The sequence below is a fragment of the Hibiscus syriacus genome, unplaced genomic scaffold (genome assembly GCF_006381635.1).
Source record: "Hibiscus syriacus cultivar Baekdansim isolate YM2019G1 unplaced genomic scaffold, ASM638163v2 tig00112649_pilon, whole genome shotgun sequence".
Taxonomy (NCBI): domain Eukaryota; kingdom Viridiplantae; phylum Streptophyta; class Magnoliopsida; order Malvales; family Malvaceae; genus Hibiscus; species Hibiscus syriacus.
The window spans coordinates 222972-245339 of record NW_024063376.1 but is presented as its reverse complement, the minus strand read 5'-3'; the positions used below and the strand labels follow the sequence as shown (position 1 = coordinate 245339).

General features: G+C 33.2%; 1 protein-coding gene across 1 annotated transcript in view; it reads left to right on the top strand.

Annotated features, from left to right (window-relative positions):
• LOC120182420 (serine carboxypeptidase 1-like) overlaps positions 1-22131 on the top strand; it is a 38397-nt gene extending 16266 nt beyond the window's left edge. The window contains exons 2-4 of the mRNA XM_039187402.1: positions 21535-21642; positions 21854-21994; positions 22109-22131. Coding sequence (XP_039043333.1) covers positions 21535-21642; positions 21854-21994; positions 22109-22131 — 272 coding nt within the window. The remainder of the gene's footprint in view (positions 1-21534; positions 21643-21853; positions 21995-22108) is intronic.
• The last annotated feature ends 237 nt before the right edge of the window (positions 22132-22368 follow it).

Sequence of the window (22368 nt, the reverse complement as noted above, 5' to 3'; positions counted from 1 at the left end):
CCGGTCAGCTCGACTCTTTTGGATATCAATTATAAGCTCATCTGCTATGACTCATTCTTCTATCTCTGTAACATCTTCTTCCATTATTTCCTCTCGACCTCAAAATCAAGTCTGGCTTGCTCTAGCGGAGATGGGACTACTCTGAGAAGTTTTTTCATAGGCTCAGTATTCTCTAGGTTGACCATCATGATATTATCATTGACTTTGTTGCTTCTCGACTCCTCGTACTCTCGTGACAGCCTTAAGTTAAAGGTAAAGAGATTTACCCTATGGGTGTGCCCCCAAGCATCGCCTTTGACTTTATTCTTGTATTGTTCTCCCCTGAATGCGAACTCAGACTGGATAAATCTCAAGTTTTCGGAATGAAATGCCTCAATCCAAACTATTGGGAAACCAATAACGGAACATACCCTACAGAACCCCAAATATCTAGCAATAGAACCCAATATATGTCTCCACATCTATACAGTATGTTTGAGGAGATGTTCCACGAAGCACACCACAGAATATCATTATCTTGGATTTTTGAAGATGACCATCCACTTATCCTTTGTGAAATCCCCAGGCCACTCTCGAGAAATGAAATCTTTCAACGGTGAAAAACCCTCTAAAAAGACTCGACCGGATGCCCTCTCGATGTGTTTGAAGTGACTGAGGATCCAGACTAGAAATAACGATGCACACTATATGAAACGTCATTTTCCTTCTTGTCTGCAAGAGTTTAAGGAACGAAAGGTTTTTACCAAGATGGCTGAAACAAGATCTACGTGTCTATCCAGCCTCTTAAACAGGTCAGCTGCTGATATGTCAACATGCCCCAGAACCCTCGAGAAAAGGAGCAACCCATAAATACCCAGAGCAAACAAGTCAATTTTATTTCTTCTGTTGGGATGATGGTCAATTACTTCTCTTAGAGCGGTCCAAGTAATGCGCTCCCTATCTCGCTTCATTTTTATGCCTCTCACAACCCACTCTTCACTCATTCCAGTCAACAGAAGTAGTTTCTTCTTAAAGGAATGAGTATTCGGCGGCTTGGTGTACACCTTGTCTACCTGTAACCTCGAACAGTGAACCAAGGCATGGTACTCCTCTATGGTAGACGTCATGTCCACTCAGCCAAAGCTAAAGCAGCTATAAGCAGCATTCCATAACTGTACCAGAGCTCTAAACAGATTCTGATCAATCAGGACATCAAGGTGATACGATATGTCACTATAGAGTTGATAAAACAACTTCTTATCAGATACTCCCACTTTCCCCAAATCTCTTTAAGCTCGCTTAGATCATTCTGACGGATGTTGATGTAAGTATAACCAATTAGATCTGACATGTACCCTGGTTGTAAACTGTCTTTATTCGTTAGTTGGGACTACTCGGACCATCTCAAGACATCTGTATTATCCTCTATCTCTTTTCGAATCATTCATTTTATATTACTAGCCTTCTATATGGAGATCGATCATGGATCAACACCAATGAGATAAATAGTGCAATGCAAGATGAGGACAAAATAAAACAAAAGGAAAAAAAGAAAATTAGTCAGTAATCATAAATGAATTAATCGAACAGAATACAATTTATCGATAAAACCTACCCCACATGCTGGCTACCCAATCATGCTTTAATAGATCCTACCCAAACATGATTTCTACCCACATGCTTTGTTTGAACATTAAAAACCTAATCTCATTATATCTAGTTCGCATGCTTATTCGAGAAAAATAAACCTAACCGCACGATTTCTAGTTTGCATACATTTATTCAGAAAAGCAAAATTAAATGACTCAAAAAGCTTTTCCTTGTGTACCCTCCTCACGGGACTCTTAAGGTTTGGGTTAAGCTCTATCTAGGTTAGGGTTCTAAGTTCACTATATACTGGGTTTGGTTCTAAAGTAATAGGTTCTCGAATTATCCTTGCTAGTGCCCCTTGGGCTATCGAACCCTTAATCCTAACCCATCAAAGGCTTTTGGGGATCGAATTCAATTCTAGGGAACACACCTCCTTATGTCCGTGCGGAGGTGAATACCATCATGAGGATCGTAAGGCATAAGCTCCAGGAGCGATTCACTATCCCATGCGGAGGTGAAAACCACAAGAGAGAGTCTTTTTCACTCCTACTTAAATTGGACAGAGCGGGGTTTTAGCTCATGTTATGATAATGCAATTGTACAGTGTGTGAAGAAAAATGAAAAACACACAATCACAAAACACTCAAATCAATTTCCAAATCCTTTAAAAACACAAAAATAATCAGAAAACATTAGCAAACACATCAATACAACTATTTGGAGTGACCGGTTAGTGATAAAAATGTGGTTCGAGGAGTTGCCGCCAATCTTTGATTAGGGTGTGATTGGGCACCCAAAAATAAAATTTTCCTTTTAATAAAATATTAATTTTAATTAAAATGATAAACTAACAATTTGTGTTACCAAAATTTGAGTTCGGGAGTTTGTTACGTATGGTAAGGATTAGCACCACTACAACTCCCTAAATCGGTACCTAGGCGATTAATTAATTGTTTTTTCAATAAAACTTACAAGTTCAAGTCTAATTTAATTTAAGATCCCTTGAATAACGTTCTTTGAATTTTCGGATGAAATATGACAATATTTAATTATTTCCTATCGAGAAGAATCGATCTCTCAAACCTTGAAGCAATCGATTCTTACTCCAATCGAAATAAAGAAATATTAAAATTTCATTCTAAAGTTCAATATTAATTCAACATAATAACATCCAAAATAATTTTAAGAGTGAAAACGATAATATCCAATTATTTCGGATCAAGAATAAATGACCTTTCATGCATTAAAACAATCATTTATTACCCCAAATAAAATTAAGAGATATTACTATTTCGCCTTAAAATTACAAAGCGATATTACTATTCTCATTGTTGATTTGAATGTTATTATTTTAAAAATCTACCGGAAAGCACATGCAAAAATAAAACAAATAAAAAAAGCATAACAAACAAGAAATTAATTAATTATTTTTCCCATATTTAATTAGAATAAGGATGTTCAATTATTTAAATATCTCGAGACGAGACCTTAGCTTCGATCTAACAGTCTTTTCTCGATGAATTTAATTAAGAGAACATTGTCTTTTTCTCAATCCCCGACTTTTAAAAATGAGATCGATTTAATTCGTGTCGCTAAATGGGATTTTAAAATTATCGAAAGTGACTTTCTTATACGTTAAGACAATCACTTTACGATAATATTAAAATGATTGAATATTGCCCTTAGTCAATTTATTTTGATACGAGTCAAGTGATGCTTATGAGGATATCATGCGAAATTAATTAGGACTAAAATGAACTAATATGCAAATAACATGCGAAAAAAAGTAGGACCAAAACATAAATAATCAAACTAACATGCCAAAATAAAAATAAAATAAAGTACACCAAGGACTAAAATGAACATTTACAATATTAAGTGAAAAAATAAAAATAAATAAAACATGGGATTAAATTAAAGTAGATTAAAATTCTATGGCCAAATTAAAATAAAAAAACACATTCGGGTTTGAAATAGAAACATGCAAAGACACAGGGACTATTTCATAAATATTCCAACAAAAATTCTACATTTACATATTCGAATAAATAAAGGTAAAAATATATACTAAGTCCCTAAATATTCAAAGAAAAATTAAACAGTAACTACAGGATTAAAATGCAAAACACCCGTAAACATGCAAAGGCTATATAGCAAATATCCCTAAAAATAAACATCAGTCACATAAATGGGTAAGTTACAGAGAAAATCCCTACATGTGACTAATATACAAAACACACTAAAAGTTAAGGACTAAACTGTGATTAAACCAAATGTTTTAAGACTTGGACATAAATGAGAAAATAACAAAAAAGGTCCCTCTCAGTGACTATTATGTAAAAATACGCTAAAACTCAGGGGACTTATATGTAATTTCCCCTGAGATTCACCCTATATATACGACTTATGTTTTCTATTTTTCATTTGTAAATTGATTTAAAAAAATTTTCATTTTCTATCAAACTCAACCAAAATAACCCCTAACTCAGATCTAAACCCCTATGACTAGATCCTAGGCTAAAACATACTAAAACGACCCTAAGGGCCCCGAAAGTAAACCCGAACCACTCAACTTCCACGCTCCATCCTTCACGAAGATCTCCCACCAAGGTAAAACATTCTACCCTCATCTCAATTTCTTGTTTACATGCGAAGGTAATATCTCTATTATCATGCGAAGGTAAAACACTCTGGCCTTCACGAAGATCTCCCATTCAATTTCTTTTTATTAATTTTTTGAATCTAGAATCTGTGTGTGCTAACCCCTTTTACATTTTTCATTCATTTATTTATAAACCCTAATTACAACTTTTTGTTTCTTTTTTTGCTTTTACTTTTCTATTTTTTTTCTAAAACAAAATGAGTACAACTGAAAAAGTGGTTTTTTGCGTGTTTGGGTTCTACTACGTGCCTTGTGGATCGAAATGGCATCCGGTTGGTGGCTGTTGTGGTGCTAGGGGTTGATCGAAATAGTGGCTGGATCTGGGATTGGGTGAAACGGGCGGCGACAGGTTCGTTCTGGACCGTTGGATGGGTCCCGATCGGATATTTGAGAGAGAGGCGGTGCTAGGTTAAGGAAAAAACCCTAATCGAGGGTTGATCTGTGCCTTTAGATCTCTCCCAGATCCAACGGCTGGGAGTGAGCGACGTTGGAGAGGGGGTTCAGAAACCCTAGCTGCTTGGGTCTTCATGTAGGGGCATGTTTGATTGTTGGGCATGTTTGGCTTGGGCTTGATGGGTTATTGGGCTTGTTTCTTTGTAGTTTGGATATGTAAATAATAATAATAAATAATAAAAATATTATGTTAGTATTTTTAAATAATAATAATAATATGAATACTAATACTAATAATAATAATAACGGGACAAAAAATCGAGTGTCGACATCACCAAACTAACTTCTTTCTCATCAAATAAATTAATTTGAATAATGAAGAAAAAAAGAAAAAGATTGAAGAATAGAGATTAGGGAAAGGATGATATTGCTCCCTCTCTCCACATCATACACTTATAACCCACGTGACAAGCAACAATCGAATGAAAATCAGCTCTAATTTCCTTCAATGAGAGAATTACAACTTCAGTCCTCCCTCATTTAAACCAAATTAAAAAATCCCCCTTTAATAATCAATTGGTCCAAATCAAGCTCAATTAGGCTCAAATATTGATTAAATACTTTAATTATGCTTACTAATTTATCAAATCATGAACCGGGTCAATGCTCAAATTGTTGATTCAGAATTTGGATCATAACATAACTTGTGACAACAACTCAATTAGAATCTTTGTATATAGTATAAACACATAAAAACAAAAGAGTGGGCTAAAATTCTATATGGAATATGATATTTGAACTAATGTCTTAAACATCTAACTTGATAGGGAAGCGGTGGTGGGTTAAAGAACGTTGCTCTTGTTAAAGAATCAAACCTAGAAAGCTCTAGACTCGATGAAGAACAAATGAGATGAATAGGGGAAGGTGGCGATGAAAGCTAGGGTCTTTTTAGAGTTTCTTTTAAGTGTTGGAAATAAGGTAAGAAACAAGATTAGAACAAGATAAATAAAAGATAAAGAAATTGAGAATAAAGTATGATAACCAAGAAATCAAAAGATCTCTCTTATGAAAGTGAACGATAAAGATGATGATCGTGAGGATGAATTTGTGGAAAATAAATGGATAAGTGTCCTATTGAACCCTCCTAGTCGTAATCAAAAGGAAAACTCGATAATATGGCTCTAACTAACCCTCCTAGTCGCGATTAAAAGGCAAATTGGAGTGTGAAGATTAATCTCCCTCACAAGAACTTGAAAGAACTCCAGGAGAATAAGATTCGAAGGCACAAGGCAATCAACACTTGCAAAAATGAACTCTCATTATGTTATTAATCAAATAAATATGTTTTTCAAAGTTTAATGAAGTTTCATTTATATAGAGGCTAAGTTCTAAAGGTCCTAAATAACTAATGAATAAAATAATAACAAACTAAACTTGTCTTAACTCTAATTCCTAATAAAATAATAATAACTAAAAATAATATTTTAACTCAACCTTAATTCCTAATAAAATAATAAATCTAATCCTAAAAATATAATTCATCATCCTATATTAAATTATATTACAAATAATCAATATAAATATTGAAAATTCGTATATTTAGAAATTCACGTATTAATCTCGTATAGGAATTTCTGCATGCGATGTCTTTACTAATATGAATGTATCTTGAGTTCCCAATATCAGATTGATATGATTAAAGAGTCTTTGGAAAGATAAGAGATAGACGGTTGTATCTATAGAAGACATGTTGACCGGATAACAACTGGATCACCTTCAAAAAGTAGTTGCAAATATGATGCTATTAGGCCCTTACGGATGAATGCTTGAACTGCGATATGAAGCTTGTCTTTAAGAAGTTTGGTCCTGCCTCGTGTGATAGGGCCAAGGGGTATAGTAAATTCATAATCCTTAGCTTTAGGGAATGTAATTCATGTATCATCTCCCCCTTCCTTAAAAGGATTCGTCCATGAATCTAAAATGTCAAAAGGAGACAAGTCAGAAACATTAAAGGATGCACTCATGTTATACTCACCTGGAAGATCAATGCGGTAGGCATTGTCTTTGATTCATTCAAAGACTTGGAATGGGCCATCGCCTCATGGGTCTATCTTGGATTTCCTTTTTGTCGGGAACCTCTCTTTTCTCATGTGAACCCAAACCTAATCTCCTAGTTCAAAGGTGACATGTCGTCGACCCTTGTTAACTCGGTTTGCAATTGCCTCGTAGGTTTTCTCAATCTTGAGTTTGGATTTGGTGTAATTGTATTTGACAAGGAAAACCTTCTTTTTACCATCTAAACTTACAACCTGATTTAAAGGCAAGGGAATGAGATCCAAAGTAGTTAATGGTTTAAAACCATAAACTATTTCGAATGGTGAATAACCTGTTGTGGAGTGAATGGATCGGTTATAAAGTAACCTCAACAAAAGGTAAACATTTTTCCCAATTACGAGTATTCTTACCTACCACGATTCTTAACAAAGATACTAGAATCTGATTTATTACTTTGGTTTGTCCATCGGTTTTAGGATGACAAGCGGTGGAATAGAGGAGTTTTGTGCCAATCTTACCCCATAATACCCTTCCAAAAGTGGCTTATGAACTTAGTATCATGATCAGACACAATGGTGTGAGGAATGCCATATCTGTGGACTATTTCTCAGAAGAATAAATCAACGTGTATCGCATCGTCCGTTTTATGGCAAGGAATGAAGTTTGCCATCTTTGAGAATCTGTCCACAACCACAAAAAATACTATCTGCCATTTCTTAGTGCGAGGTAAACCAAGTATAAAATCCATCGCTAAATCGATCCAAGGAGCAGAAGAAATCGGAAAAGGTGTGTATAAACCGTTAGGATTGACCTTTGACTTTTCTTGTTTGCACGTGATGCATGATGTACAAATCTTTTCCACTGTTTTGCGTATGTGTGGCCAAAAGAAGTGTTACATGACCATATCGAGTGTTTTTTTAACACTGAAGTGTCCCATGAGTCCTCCGGCATATGACTCATGAACCAAGAACTCTCGCAAAGAGCCTTGTGGTATACACAACATGTTCATGTGAAAAAGAAAGCCATCTAGAAGATAAAACTAGTTAAAAGCACTTTTTAAACATTGTGTATAAATCTAAAAAAAATCTGGACCGTTAGGATAAAGTTCTTTGATATGTGCAAAAGCCATAACAGTAGCATGCATTTGAGCGAGAAGTGTGTATTGCCGGGATAATGCATCAGCTACTGTGTTATCTTTCCCTTGTTTGTATTTGATGATGTAAAGAAAATACTTAATGAACTCAACCCATCGAGCATGTCGTTTGTTTAACTTACCTTGTCCATTTAAACATTTAAGTGATTCATGGTCTGTGTGAATGACAAACGCTTTAGGGATAAGATAGTGTTTCCATACCTCGAGTGCTCGGACGAGTGTAAGAAGTTCATTGTCGTACGTGGAGTAGTTTAATTGTGCACCTTCTAACTTTTCACTAAAGCAAGCGATAGGTTGTCTTTCTTGCATGACGACGGCACCAATGCATATGCATGGAGCATCACATTCTAGCTCAAAGGTGTTAGAAAAATTGGGAAGACGAAGAATAGGGGCAGAACATAACTTATCTTTAAGAAGTTTAAAATCTTGTTGTTGTAGTGGTCCCCATTTGAATTCAACCGACTTTTTGACGATCTAGGTTAATGGTGCAGCAATGGTTGAGAAATCTTTGACAAAGCAACTAGAAACTTTCCAAACCATGAAAAGATCTCACCTCAGTGATGGAAGTAGGCGTGGGACATTCTTGAATTTCCTTGATCTTCTCGTTATCTACATGGAAACCTTGTGCACTAACTATAAAGCCTTAAGTTAATCACTGCAAAATACACACTTGTCTATGTTAGCATATAAATGTTATCGTCGAAAAACTTCGAGAACCATTTGAACGTGAATGACATAAGAATCAAGAGAAGACAATTAAATAAGAATGTCATCAAAGTAAACGATAACAAATTTACCTATAAACTCCTTGAGGACGTGATTCATCAATCGCATGAAGGTGCTTGGAGTGTTTGTGAGTCCAAAAGGCATAACAAGCCATTCATACAAGTAGAACTTTGTGAATGTTGTCTCCCATTCGTCACCTTCTTTCATTTGAATTTGATGGTAACCACTCTTCAAGTCAATTTTGGTGAAGATACATACGCCATGTAGTTCATCCACCATATCATCTAGGCGTGAAATAGGATGTTTGTGCTTGATTGTTATTCGATTGATAGGTAGGCAATCTACACACATTCAGAATGTGCCATCTTTCTTTGGAACTAGAATGACAGGAACCACACAAGAACTAAGACTCTCATGGATGTGTCTTTTTGTAACAATGAATCTATTTATCATTCCAATTCATTCGTTTTCTTAGGATTGCATCGGTAAGCGGGGATGTTTGATATGGCCGATCCAAGGATGAAGTCGATTTGATGTTCGATTCCTCTTGTAGATGGTAAACTATCTAGTGGGTTGCTTAAGACATCTTGAAATTCCTGCAATAGAGAAGAAAATACAATAGGAAAATATGTGATGTTAGTAATAGTTGATAAAACGGAGTCCTTAAAACAGACTAGAATGCACAACTTATTTTGAAAAAGGATATCTCTTTTATCTTTTGCACTCGCATAAAGGTTTTAAGACACTATTTTATTTTCACATTGAGGTTCACTCACCATCTGTGGATCATTTGTTTTTCTTTTATCGATTATGACCTCTTTTGCATTTTGTTTCAAGTTCCCAATCTCCTTTCAAATTCGATGTTGATCTATGAGAATTTCTTTAGGGGGTAAAGGGTTAAGTCGGAATAGTTTACATTTGATTGGAATTGTGTAAGTGTTCTTTCAACCATAATATGTGACGTCATTGTCGTATTGCCAAGGACGTCCTAGGAGGATGTGGGATGCTTGCTGTAATACTCCAAACATCGGGTTAGTCATTAAAGTGTAAGGATTTAAAATTTAGAGGTCAAATTTTGATAAATTGAAAAGTTCAATGACTGATTTGGAAATTTTTATCTAGGACCTATTTTCAAAGATTAAAGGTTAGAAGGGCAAAGTGGTCTTTTGGCATGAAATGAATTTAAAATTCATTTTAAGTTTAATATAAATTGTGATGAAATGAATAAAAAATAAGATGAATAGTCTGGAAACTCTTCTCTTCATCTTCACTTCTTCATTCTTCAACGTGAACCTCCATGCTAAGGTAAGTGATTTTAAAGTTGATTGTTTCTTAAATTTTTGAGTTGGTTTTCTTCATCTTCACTTCTTCATTCTTCAACGTGAACCTCCATGCTAAGGTAAGTGATTTTAAAGTTGATTGTTTCTTAAATTTTTGAGTTGGTTTTTAATTAATGCTGATTTAGTAAAATGGGTTTTTAAGAAAATTGATGAATATTCATTGGTAATTGAATTGTAAAGGTATATTTGACTTCTCAAATATATGAATAAGATGTTTTAAGTATTAAAATGGATTGGGAACAATGTTGAAGATTGGGAATGATTTTTAGTTTCAAGTGTTTTATGGAGAATTTTAGATGTTAAAGGGATTTTAATTAATGTAAGTTTGTTGGAATAAGTGTAAATGAGTTTAAAGGTATGAATGGAGTAAGAAGGATGAGATTTAGGTGAATTTTGGGTTAAATTCAAAGTAAAATAAGTGACATCTGGGCAAGGGTATCGATACTGGAAGAACAATATCGATACCATATGAATTGGATGAACATCATCGATATTGAAGGGGTAGTATCGATACTAGGGGTATCAATACCAATAGTATGATATCGATACTGTAAGTGAATATGAAATTCCAGAATACAATTTGGGTATCGATACTAAGGTAAGTATCGATACCATAGAAGGGAAGTATTGGCACTAGGTGTAGAGTACCGATACTGTTCAGTCTGAAATCAAGAAATTGGTGTTTTATTTAGTTATGTAAATGTTGTTTGGTTAACAATTAAGTGAGCTCTGATATTCATCGTGGTCATGTTATTGTGTAGATCCGATTGAAAGCAAGTTCCGAACGAATTGACGTATAAAGATAGAGTGAAAGTGATAAGGAGTTACTTAGGGCTTAAGTGAGGCAAAGATGAATGCTACTTACTTATTTATACATGATTGGAGGACGGCTTACGATGAACCAACCTCAAATGTTTTTAAGAAAAATGATTTAATTATTTTATGGTTTTAGCTAAATCATATTTTAAAAAGTACGGTTTTAATTTTATTGCTATGAGTATATATATATTACGTGAAATACAATAAGTATATTATTTATGTGAATATGTTCTATGCGAATAAATGCTATATGAAATGCTATGAGTAATTGTTTTATGTGAATAAATGATAAACTTGAATGATATTATGTGAAATAATTAAATGGTTAAAGCTCAAAGTATATGTTATGAGAATTAGAGGTATAGTTGGCAAGTCAAGAGTCAAGGGTTCTAAGCGGTCATTCGGGACAATTATATGTGGTCATCTGGGACAAATTCTACGCGAACCTTCGAGACATATCTATGTGGTACTTCTGTGCATATTCTATGTGGCATTTCGGTGCAAATTCTATGCAACAATTTCGACTGCAATTATAGTGCACAACCTCAATGTACTCACATACTTTGAGTTCTCAGTGATATACGTTGGGCTAATTAAACAAATAGATATAAATTAAACAATGCTTAATAGTATATGTTATATGTTATGAAGTGTATGGTGTTTTTGTATTTAATGTTTCTTTTGAAATAATTACATAAATGTTTTATTGTTTTATTATACTCATTATGCTTCACTAAGTCTAAGACTTAGTGTGTGAGTGTTTTCACACGTAGGTTCAGAGGAGCAAGGAGAGTAAGCAAAGGCAAGACAACATAGCTTTGTAAAGTATCATATCAAAGAAAATTAAATAGTATGTGATTTTGTTGTTGGAAATTTTTTTGGCATGTACCATAAATGTTTAAAGTGTAGATGCTCTGATATGTCTTGTAAATAATTTTTATTAAGTTTTGCTTTCATTGTCAAGTGTTAGTCATATTTTAAAAGAGTCCAAGCGTTTGAAAGTCAATGTGACACCTCATATTCATATTCAGGTTGTATACGGGTCAGGGTGTTACATTTGTTGGTATCAGAGCTTAGGTTGAGTAAAGTTTTCTAAATAGACCTGTCGGTCGACTGTAAAAATATTTGGTTTGTACATGCCAACGAAATAACAAGAATATCTTATTTGATATTGTAAAGATTATGTTATCTTTTCTATTATAATTAGGTGATTATATATTAATATATTTCATACTACGAAAGCTCCCAAAGTGAAGCGGGATATAGAATTAATGAGAGAAGTAATAATTATGCAAAGTGAATAACAGACGGCCTAGGGAATATTTTTCGGACGTTAGACGTGATTCTGAAGCGTTTTCAATCGTTTACTTCCCCGGTTATTAGAATGAATGTTGTTAAAGAGTTAAAAAGTTTATGAGCACCTGAGTTCAAAGGAGAAGCTGAGGAATGTCATGTTTCTGCGGATCTTTGACTAAATGACAAGAAATTTTTTGGATGGTCTCCATTGTTCTGAAATGGAGAAGTTGGATGGAGTAGTCTCACTGCTAAGAGGTCAAGCACGTGTATGATGGACTAATGTGATAACGAGAGTAAACATGTTCCCTACTGAGATTTTAGAAGTAGCATATTGACTAACGGTTTAAACGTTTCGAAAGAAGATAATAGTGGAATGGTAGAAAGTATAATATATGTACGAGTTGTGTTTGAGTGGATGTTTGAAAAGTTATTTTGAATTCAAAATCTTTTGAAATTCTTTGATTATTCAAAAGATTCATAGAGAAACTCTAAAAAAACACTTCCCACTAAGCAATATATTAGTAAATGAGGCCATAGTTATTTGGATTAGTAAGAACCAAGGAAATACAATGTATGTACTAATAAGATCAGTTGGAAATTGATAGTTTGGAAAAGTAAGTCAGAGAAGTAATTGAAATGTCGCAGAGGATATTTTAAAATGATTCTAAAGTATTACAAAAAATAAAATAAGTGGGTTTCGTTCGAAGTAAGAGAAATTTATTTTGAAATATGGATAAGGAGTTAGGAATTGTTAGTTGATAAGAAGTGAGGAATTAGAATAGCAAGCCAGGTTTAAATGTAAATTTTGTAGACTATCTTAGAAATCTGTCATAAATTGTATAAGTTAAGTGGAAGAAGTATTTTTAATGGTTAGATACGTAATTGAATCTAGTCTTTAATGGATCAAGTGGAGAAATTTTGAGTCTAAGGAAAAATAAAGAATAGGATTTTTTACAAAGTAGTGTAGATTACCAAAGTTAAGAAGGTGCAATAAAATTTGCAATCAGAATGATTATAAGTTGTATGATGATGCTTTTCATATCGTTATGGAAAGGGTATTGGAGTACTAAGAAAAAGAGATGACATATGTTACAAGGAAGTTTTCGAATTAAGAAGGAAATGATTTTGAGTTATGAGTAGAAGTTAACTAATACTGTAATTGTTTAAAGACGATGGCAAATTATTGGATCAACTGCATTGGTGATAAAGAAGGGAAAACTTGAAGTGTTAGTTAACTTATAAAGTGGAAAGTAAAATAAAGAGAAGAGATAGGACTTTCTAAGGATTATAAGAGAGTTATAGAAATTGATATGTTACGTCGATTGTTTGTTGGAAGAAGAAAATAGCACCATGAATGCAGAGGTAAAGTTCAAGTTGATTTTATTAGAATAAAGAAAGAAAATATATAAGTACATGTTAAGGATAGAACATGAAATAGAGGATAATTGAGGAGTATATGATATGTTAAGGTAGTAAAGATATAAGGAATTAAAGTGAACGGTTTAGAGAACCAAGTATGACAAGGGTTTTAAAGAGGTGTAGCTTATAAGCTTAACATGTTAGTAAATTCAAAATAAGGTAATAAATAAATTTGGAATAAAAGTAAACAATTTTCAATTTTTAGTGGAAATGAGAAAGAGTAATATGAACTTTGTATCATGTTTAATTCAAGGTTCTTGAAGTTAGGCTAAGGGTGTATGTCATTGAGTTTAAAGAATCGAGAGAGAAAAAATATTTCATGTTAAGTTGACTAAGTGTGAATATGGATTGTATAAAGTTGTATTACTTGGCCATATAGACTCAACTAAGGGGATAAGGATATATATATATAGGCAGCACAAATCAAATGGTAAATTTCAAAGAATGTTTTCGAATTTCAAAGTTCTTGAGATTTGTTGGTTATTATCGAAGGTTCCTAAAGAATTTTTATGATGATTATATTCCTTCTGACTAAGTTATTGAGGATAGTTACTTAATTGGATTGTTAACTGCCAAGAATATTTTAAGATGTTAGAAAGAATATTGACTTAAGTTCCAAGGTCAGTATAATTAGAGAATTATGGAAGAAATCATCATACTCACGATATCAAGTTGCCAATGATTACGATTACTTTGTTGATAGAACACCACTCTACATGGTGAATGACAATATATCTATAATGATCCCAAAATTCAAAAGTAGGTGTTGAATCAAAGGAGTGAAAATAAAAAGAAATGATATAATTCGTTGAAGAATGATGACTTGCTTATCATCTTCAAACATAGTGTGGTAGTGGATATGACAAAGTCGAGAGACACTTATATTTTGAGAGTTTTGAATACATAATTGTCTTTAAAAGAAAGTGTAGGACACCATTAAATTGGTTTGAATTGAAAGATCGAGATAATGGGGCCAGAGCAAATCAAAGAAGTCGAAGAGAAAGTGAGGATTATTCAAGACTCATAATGTTTTCAGGATTCGATACTCAGAAGATATAGATCAGGTCCTTCTTACATCATAACATCGGGATAGAATGAGGTCCAATCTAACTTGACCTGTGAGGAAGTATCAGGGTAGATGCTAGCACATGTAGCCAAATAACTAAGGAATAAGAAGATTCAGTTAGTTAATGTTTTGAAGAAATCACAAAGTGGAAGGAGTGACATGGAAGTGTGAATATGACATAAGAATATAAATTCCTCATCTCTTTGTGCAGTAAAAATTCGAGGACGAATTTTATTAAGGGGAGAATCGTAATACCCCAAACATTGGGTCAGTTATTAAAGTGTAAGGATTTAAAATTTAGCGATCAAATTTTGATAAATTGAAAAGTTTAAGGATTGATTTGAAAAGTTTTGCCTAGAACCTATTTTCAAAGATTGAAAGTTGGAAGGGAAAAGTGGCCATTTGGTATGAAATGAATTTAAAGTTCATTTTAAGTTTAATATAAATTGTGATGAAATGAAGAAATAAATAAAATGAATAGTCTGGAAACTCTTCTCTTCTTCCTTCCTCCACCGTGAACCTCCATGCTAAGGTAGGTGATTTTAAAGTTGATTGTCTCTTAAATGTTTGAGTTGGTTTTTAGTTATTGGGTGGTATAGAAGCTTAATAAAGCTTAAAGATGAATAAAAACTAAGAGATTGAGGATTTAATTGTGATTTAGTAAAGTGGGTTTTTAAGAGAATTGATGAAAATTGATTGGTAATTGAATTGTAAAGGTATATTTGACTTGTCAAAGGTACGAGTAAGATGTTTGAAGTGTTAGAATGGATTGGGAACAATGTTGAAGATTGGGTATGATTTTTAGTTCCAAGTGTTCTATAGAGAATTTTAGATGTTAAAAGGGATTTTAATTGATGTAAGTTAGTTGGAATAAATGTAAATGAGTTTAAGGGTATGAATGGAGTTAGAAGTATGAGATTTAGGTGAATATTGGGTTAAATTCGAAGTAAAATAAGTGAAATCTGGGCAAGGGTATCGGTACTGGAACAACAATATCGATACCATATGAATTGGATGAACAACATCAGTACTAAAGGGGTAGTATCGATACTAGGGGTATCGATACCAATAGTAATGTATCGATATTATAAGTGAATATGAAATTCTAGAATACAATTTGGGTATCGATACTAAGGTAGGTATTGATACCATAGAAGGGAAGTATCGGTACTGGGTGTAGTGTATCAATACTGTTCAATCTTAAATCAAGAAATTGGTGTTTTATTTAGTTATGTAAATGTTGTTTGGTTAACAATTAAGTGAGTTCTAATATTCATCGTGCTCATGTTATTGTGTAGATCCGATTGAAAGTAAGTGCCGAGCAAATTGACTTATAAAGATAGAGTGAAAGTGATAAGGAGTTGCTTAGGGCTTAAGTGAGGCAAATGTGAGTGATACTTACTTATTTATACACGATTGGAGGACGTCTTGCGATGAGCCAACCTCAAATGTTTTTGAACAAAATGATTTTAATTATGTTATATTTTTAGCTAAATCATATTTTAAAAAGTACGGTTTTAATTTTATTTCTATGAGTATATATATATATATAAGTATATGTTTTTTGTAAATATGTTCTATGGGAACAAATGATAATTTGAATAATGTTATATGAAACACTATAAGTATATGTTCTGTATGAATAAATGATAAATTAAATAATTATATGGGAAATACTATGAGTAAATGTTCTATGTGAATATGTTCTATGCGAATATGTTCTATGTGAATAAATGTTATATGAAATGCTATGAGTAATTGTTTTATGTGAATAAATGATAAATTTGAATAATACTATGTGAAATAATTAAATGGTTAAAGACCAAAGTATATGTTATGAGAATTAGAGGTATAGTTGGCATGCCAAGAGTCGAGGGTTCTAAACGGTCATTCGGGACAATTTTACGTGGTCTTTCGAGACAAATATATATGGCACTTTGGTGTATATTCTATGCGACAGTTTCAACTGTAATTATAGTGCACAACCTCAATGTACTCACATACTTTGAGTTATCAGTGATATACGTTGGGCTAATTAAACAAATGGATATAAATTAAACAATGCTTAATAGTATATGTTATATGTTATGAAGTGTATGGTGTTTTTGTATTTAATGTTTCTTTTGAAATAATTACATAAATGTTTTATTGTTTTATTATACTCATTATGCCTCACTAAGTCTAAGATTTATCATGTGAGTGTTTTCACACGTAGGTTCAAAGGAGAAATGAGAGTAAGCAAAGGCAGAACATCATAGCTTTGAAGAGTATCAAATCAAAGAAAATTAAATAGTATGTGATCTTGTTATTGGAAATTTTGTTGGCATATACATAAATGTTTAAAAAGTAGATGCTCTTATATGTCTTGTAAATAACTTTTATTAAGTTTTTCTTTCATTGTCAAGTGTTAGTCTATTTAAAAGAGTCAAAGCGTTTGAAAAGTGAATGTGACCCTATTCTTATCCGGGTCGGATACGGGTCAAGGGTGTTACACTTGCATTAAAATTACATCACACCATACGTCGTCACAATACTTTCCTATCTTGATATTAACGAGGCATTGTTTAACCACCTTCATCTCATAACTCTAATTAAGGCATTGTAGGAAATAAGGTTTTGGATGTCGTTGGAAAGAAGTTTGAGTGATTCAACAATGTTGGAGCTAATGACGTTGACACAACTACCATTGTCAATGATGATGGAGAATGGTTGTTCCTTGATATGGCAGCGTGTGTGGAAATTGTTGGAACGTTATATATCAGACTTGTCGGTGCTTGGATGTTCAAGGTATGACGGATCACCAATAGTGTTCCATAGTACTCATCGCTTCCATAGTCATCATTGTGCTCTTTGGCTTCGGCATGTTCTGGAATGTTGGGGATGTCGTCATCGGAATCAGAATTGTAAGATCCATTACCTAGTATGGTTAGGTCCTCATGTTTGGACAATTGCGACTGATATGGCCTCTTCCTAAGCATTTAAAAAAACTTGATGTCTCTTGCTCCGGTGTCATCTTTAGGGGCTGGAAGTGTGCCATTCTTTGCTGGTCATTATTTCTCCTTGTCAGGTTTGTCATCTCTCGGCTTTTTAGAGAAGATGGAGTAGAATATGAGGAAATACTTAAAGGATTACCTTGGTAAGATAATGAAGTACCTTGGTAATGTTGTCTGAATCGGAATCTCCTTTGGATTTTTACTTCGATTGTCATTGTCTTCTTTAGTGTATCTTCAAGGTTTTCGTACCCATGGAGGTCAAGAAGATCAGTGATGTTTGAGTTTAAGCCGACGACAAATCTTGACACAGTGTCATATTCTTTTTCGGTTATGTTATCCCTACTGAGTAAGGACTGCATCTCCTTGTAGTAATCTTCAACTGAACTTCTACCTTGTCGAAGTCGGTGTAGTCGTTGTTTAACTTCTTGTGTATAATGTGTCGATAGGAATATGTTCCTCATGGCTTGTTTGAGGTCGGTCCAAGAAGTGATTGGTTGAATTTGGAAGTTTTTGATCTTTTTCCTTGTTTGTATACACCAAGTGTGAGCATATCCTTCAAACTCCAAGATGATGAGGGTAACTTGTTCAGCTGGGGGCAGTCATGGTATGTGAACATGAGATCTACTTTTCCTTCCCAATCGATGTACTTGTCTGGATCATAATCTCCTTTGAAAGACGGGATCGTGAACTTTGGTTTTGCAAAGAGTTCGGGTGCTTGGAAATGTGGTTGTGCTCATATGGGGGCCAAAAGCTCAGCATTGTTTGGTCTTGGATTCTGGTTTGGTAGATCCAGTTGTAGTTATTGTCATTCTCTCACGGCATTGTTAAGTTGATCAAATTTAGTCGCGAGTCATTCAAGTGCGGCTAAGATAGCCGTAAGTGTCTTGTTTTATTGTTTCCCATGTTGAAATCACAACACTCAAAAGAAAATTTAAAGTGAAAGAAAAAAGAAAAATAAAAAAAGAAAACAAGAAACCTCACTAGTCACTCAAAAATAATAATAATAATACATCGAGAGACAAGTAAGTTGATCTTGTACTCTTTAAAACTCACTTTACCAAGTAGTCTTCACAGTTCATATCGGAGTTTGATTACTAGCAAAGGCAATAATAAAAACCTAAAAGCTCTAAGAGGTCAAACAAGGGTTAGACTCCAAGAGAAAGAGAATGCAAAGAAGGAAGAAGTATGCAAACTCTTTATTCTACTAACACAAGGAAGATAATGTATTAGATAATTTCAAATAACAATAAAAAGGAAAACAAAAGAACCTAAAGCACTAAGAGTCAAAGGGGAAAAAAAGAGCTAAACCAGAAACCTAGAAAATGCTAGGTCAACTTGAGCAGTGTTTTTAAGGGGGTTACCGGTCTCCAAAAATTTTGGAAATTTTTTTTAATGTCGTTCGATGTGTGTAGAAACCCCCTGTAAAATTTCAGAACTAAATACCTTCAGTAGTATCCAATAAACTATGTTGAATGGTGAGTCCTCAAACAGTCTATTTTTCGTGATCGCTTTGTTCAAAGGTGTTATTGATCTCCAAAAATTCTGAATTTTTTTAAATGATCTTCAATATACGTAGTTTCAATCTGGAAATTTTCACCACGAAATTCCTTTTTTATAAGTTTTGAATAAATTCGACAAGATTCTAGACTGGATCTGCCGATGAAACATGAACTATGTATTTGAAAGCTCTAATGAACTCCGATTGGGGTGAAATTTGGACTGTAGATTACTCCTAGGATGAACATGAGATCTGGAAAAAATAATCCCTAAATTAATTCGTTTACAATTTTTGAATTTTTTTGTGATTTGTTTTGTTTTTGTTTTTCTAATGAAAAATAGCAAACTAACAAGAAGAATTTGAATCTAAATTAAAATTAAACAAAAAAACCTGAAACAATGATTCTTTTGCGAACTAGCTCCGTTAACATACCTTGGCGGTTTTCTGTGCAAGAACAAGCACGATTACTTGATTCTTTACAAGAATCGGTCCAAATCTAGTACCAATTGATAGGGAAGCGGTGGCGGGTTAATGAACGTTGCTCTTGTTGAAGAATCAAACCTAAAAATCTCTAGACTCGATGAAGAACAAAGGGATGAATAGGGGAAGGTGGTGGCAATAGCTAGGGTCTTTTAGAGTTTCTTTTAAGTGTTGGAAATAAGGTAAGAAACAAGATTAGAACAAGATAAACAAAAGATAAAGAAATTGAGAATAAAGTATGATAACCAAGAAATCAAAAGATCTCCCTTATTAAGGTGAACGGTAAAGATGATGATGGTGAGGATGGATTTGTAGAAAATAGATTATAAGTGTCCTATCAAACCCTCCTAGTCGCAATGAAAAGGCAAACTCGATAATATGGCTCTAACCAACACTCCGAGTAGTGATGAAAAGGAAAATTTGAGTGTGAAGTTAATCTCCCTCACAAGAACTTGAAAGAACTTCAGGAGAAGAAGCTTCGAAGGCACAAGACAATCAACACTTGCAAAAATGAACTATCGTTGTATTATTAATCAAAGAAATTTGTGTTTTCAAAGTTGAATGAAGCCTCCTTTTATATAGGGGTTGAGTTCTAAAGGTCCTAAATAACTAATGAATAAAATAATAACAAATTAAACATGTCTTAACCTTATCCTACTAAAATAATAATAACTAAAAATAATGTTTTAACTCAACCTTAATTCTTGATAAAATAATAAATCTAATCCTAAAAGATAATGCATCATCCTATATTAAATTATATTACAAATAATCAATATAAATAGTGAAAATTCGTAATATTTACAAATTCACGTATTAATCTCGTATAGGAATTTCTGCATGCGCTATCTTCACTAAAATGAACATATCTTGAGTTTCCAATATCGGATTGATGCAATTAAAGAACCTTTGGAAAGATAAGGGATAGAAGGTTTTATCTCCAAAAGACATGTTGATCGTATAACAACTGGATCCCCTTCAAAAAGTTATTGTAAATCTACTGCTATTAGGTCCTTACGGATGAATGCTTGAACTGCGATTTGAAGCTTGTCTTTAAGGATGTGTTTGGTTCAAGGAATGTAAGATTACCAGTGTGAATAAAAGATTACAGGGAATGTTTTATTTTGTGTTTGGTTGGTTTAGCAGGAATGTAATATTACCGTGTTTGGTTAAAGGAATAAAGGATTATTGTAATGTATATTTGACCAAATTGTCCTTATTATATATTTGTTTTTTAACAAGTTGGAAAATATTTATATATTTTCTTTAAAAATTAAATTCATAAAATTTATATATTTTTTATAAAATTGAAAATATAAAATGGTTTAATGAAAGGGTAAAATTTTATTTTAACCCCAGAACTTTATATAAAATTTTAATTATAGACTTTTTTTGTAAATATAAAATAGTTTACGGATAAATTTGTAATTTAATCTTTGTAAAATTTTTATTATTCAATTACAGAATAATGATATTTTTGAAAAAAAATTAAGGGTATTTTAGTCCAAAACGCCGGTAATCCAACAATACCTAAGGGAATGGAGGTAATGACATTCCGATAATATATCCAAAAAATCTACTATTGGTAATAAAATATTACCAAACGGGAGAATGTGAATTCCATTCCCATGAGAATCCCACATTCCCCGAACCAAACAACCCCTAAAAAGTTTGATCTGGCCTCGTGTGATAGAGACAGTGGTATAGTAAATTCATCATCCTCAGCTTTAGGGCGTGTGGTATATGTATCATAACTGCACATTCTTCCCCACTTGATAATCTTCATTTAGTGTTAAATATTAAAGTTGTCTTTAAAATATGACATATAACAAACTTAAATGAAAAACAATCTCACAATATTATTAAATACATTTTAAAATATTATATTTTATCATATTCATATTGTGGATGAAAAACTATTTTATATAAAAATATTTTTAAAATTTATTTAATAATGAAAAATAGTTGAACGATAAAGAATTTTTTAGTAAACTCTATTCAATTAACTTTGTAAATGTAGTATAGATGAACAATACTACATGTATTATAGTATTTTGATGGGCAGGGCCTGGTTGGTCTTCAATTGGAAATGGAGCTATGATGGAACTTGGGCCATTTAGAGTAAATAAAGATGGTAAAACCTTGCATCGAAATCAATACACGTGGAATAAAGGTAAGTTCCTTCTTGCAATGCAAACTGTTTCGGTAACTATACTAGGTAACTTTCAACCATATTACATTAAATATTGATACCTCTTAACATTTCTGATATTCGAATCTAGATCTCAAAGAATAATAATAATTTTTTCATTATTTCAATCGCTCCGTTCATGCTAAATTCATATGATCATTAAAAATGCTAACATTTTGTGTGTTAATGTCAGATGCCAACATCATATTTTTAGAATCCCCCGCCGGTGTGGGATTCACGTACTCAAATAGAACATCAGACTATAAGTTAAGAGGGGATTTAAGAACTGCCAAAGACTCCTATACCTTTCTTGTTAACTGGCTCCAAAGATTCTGTACTCATCATTTTTCGACCATTATTATATTATTATTATAAAATAATGTTATTATTATTTACATACAAAACCGGGCCCAATATTCAAACTCTAATGTATCATCTCTTTGGATAGCCGCCTGTTTTTGTTCTTTGTGAGGGAGATATTTTTAGTTTGAATTTCAAAGGGGGACAAGCATTTAATGGGTGTTACTTTTGAGATTCAAGTCAACTAACACAAATCAATCTCATCCATTGATAAAGCTTGATCTAAGGATCCTTATTCCATGGATCCATGTCAAACAAACACAAAGTGATATGGATCCTTGCCAATCTCTTCATCTTCCTCATTGTACCGTCGCCTGTGAAGCCTACCACCTTCACTGTTCCACCATC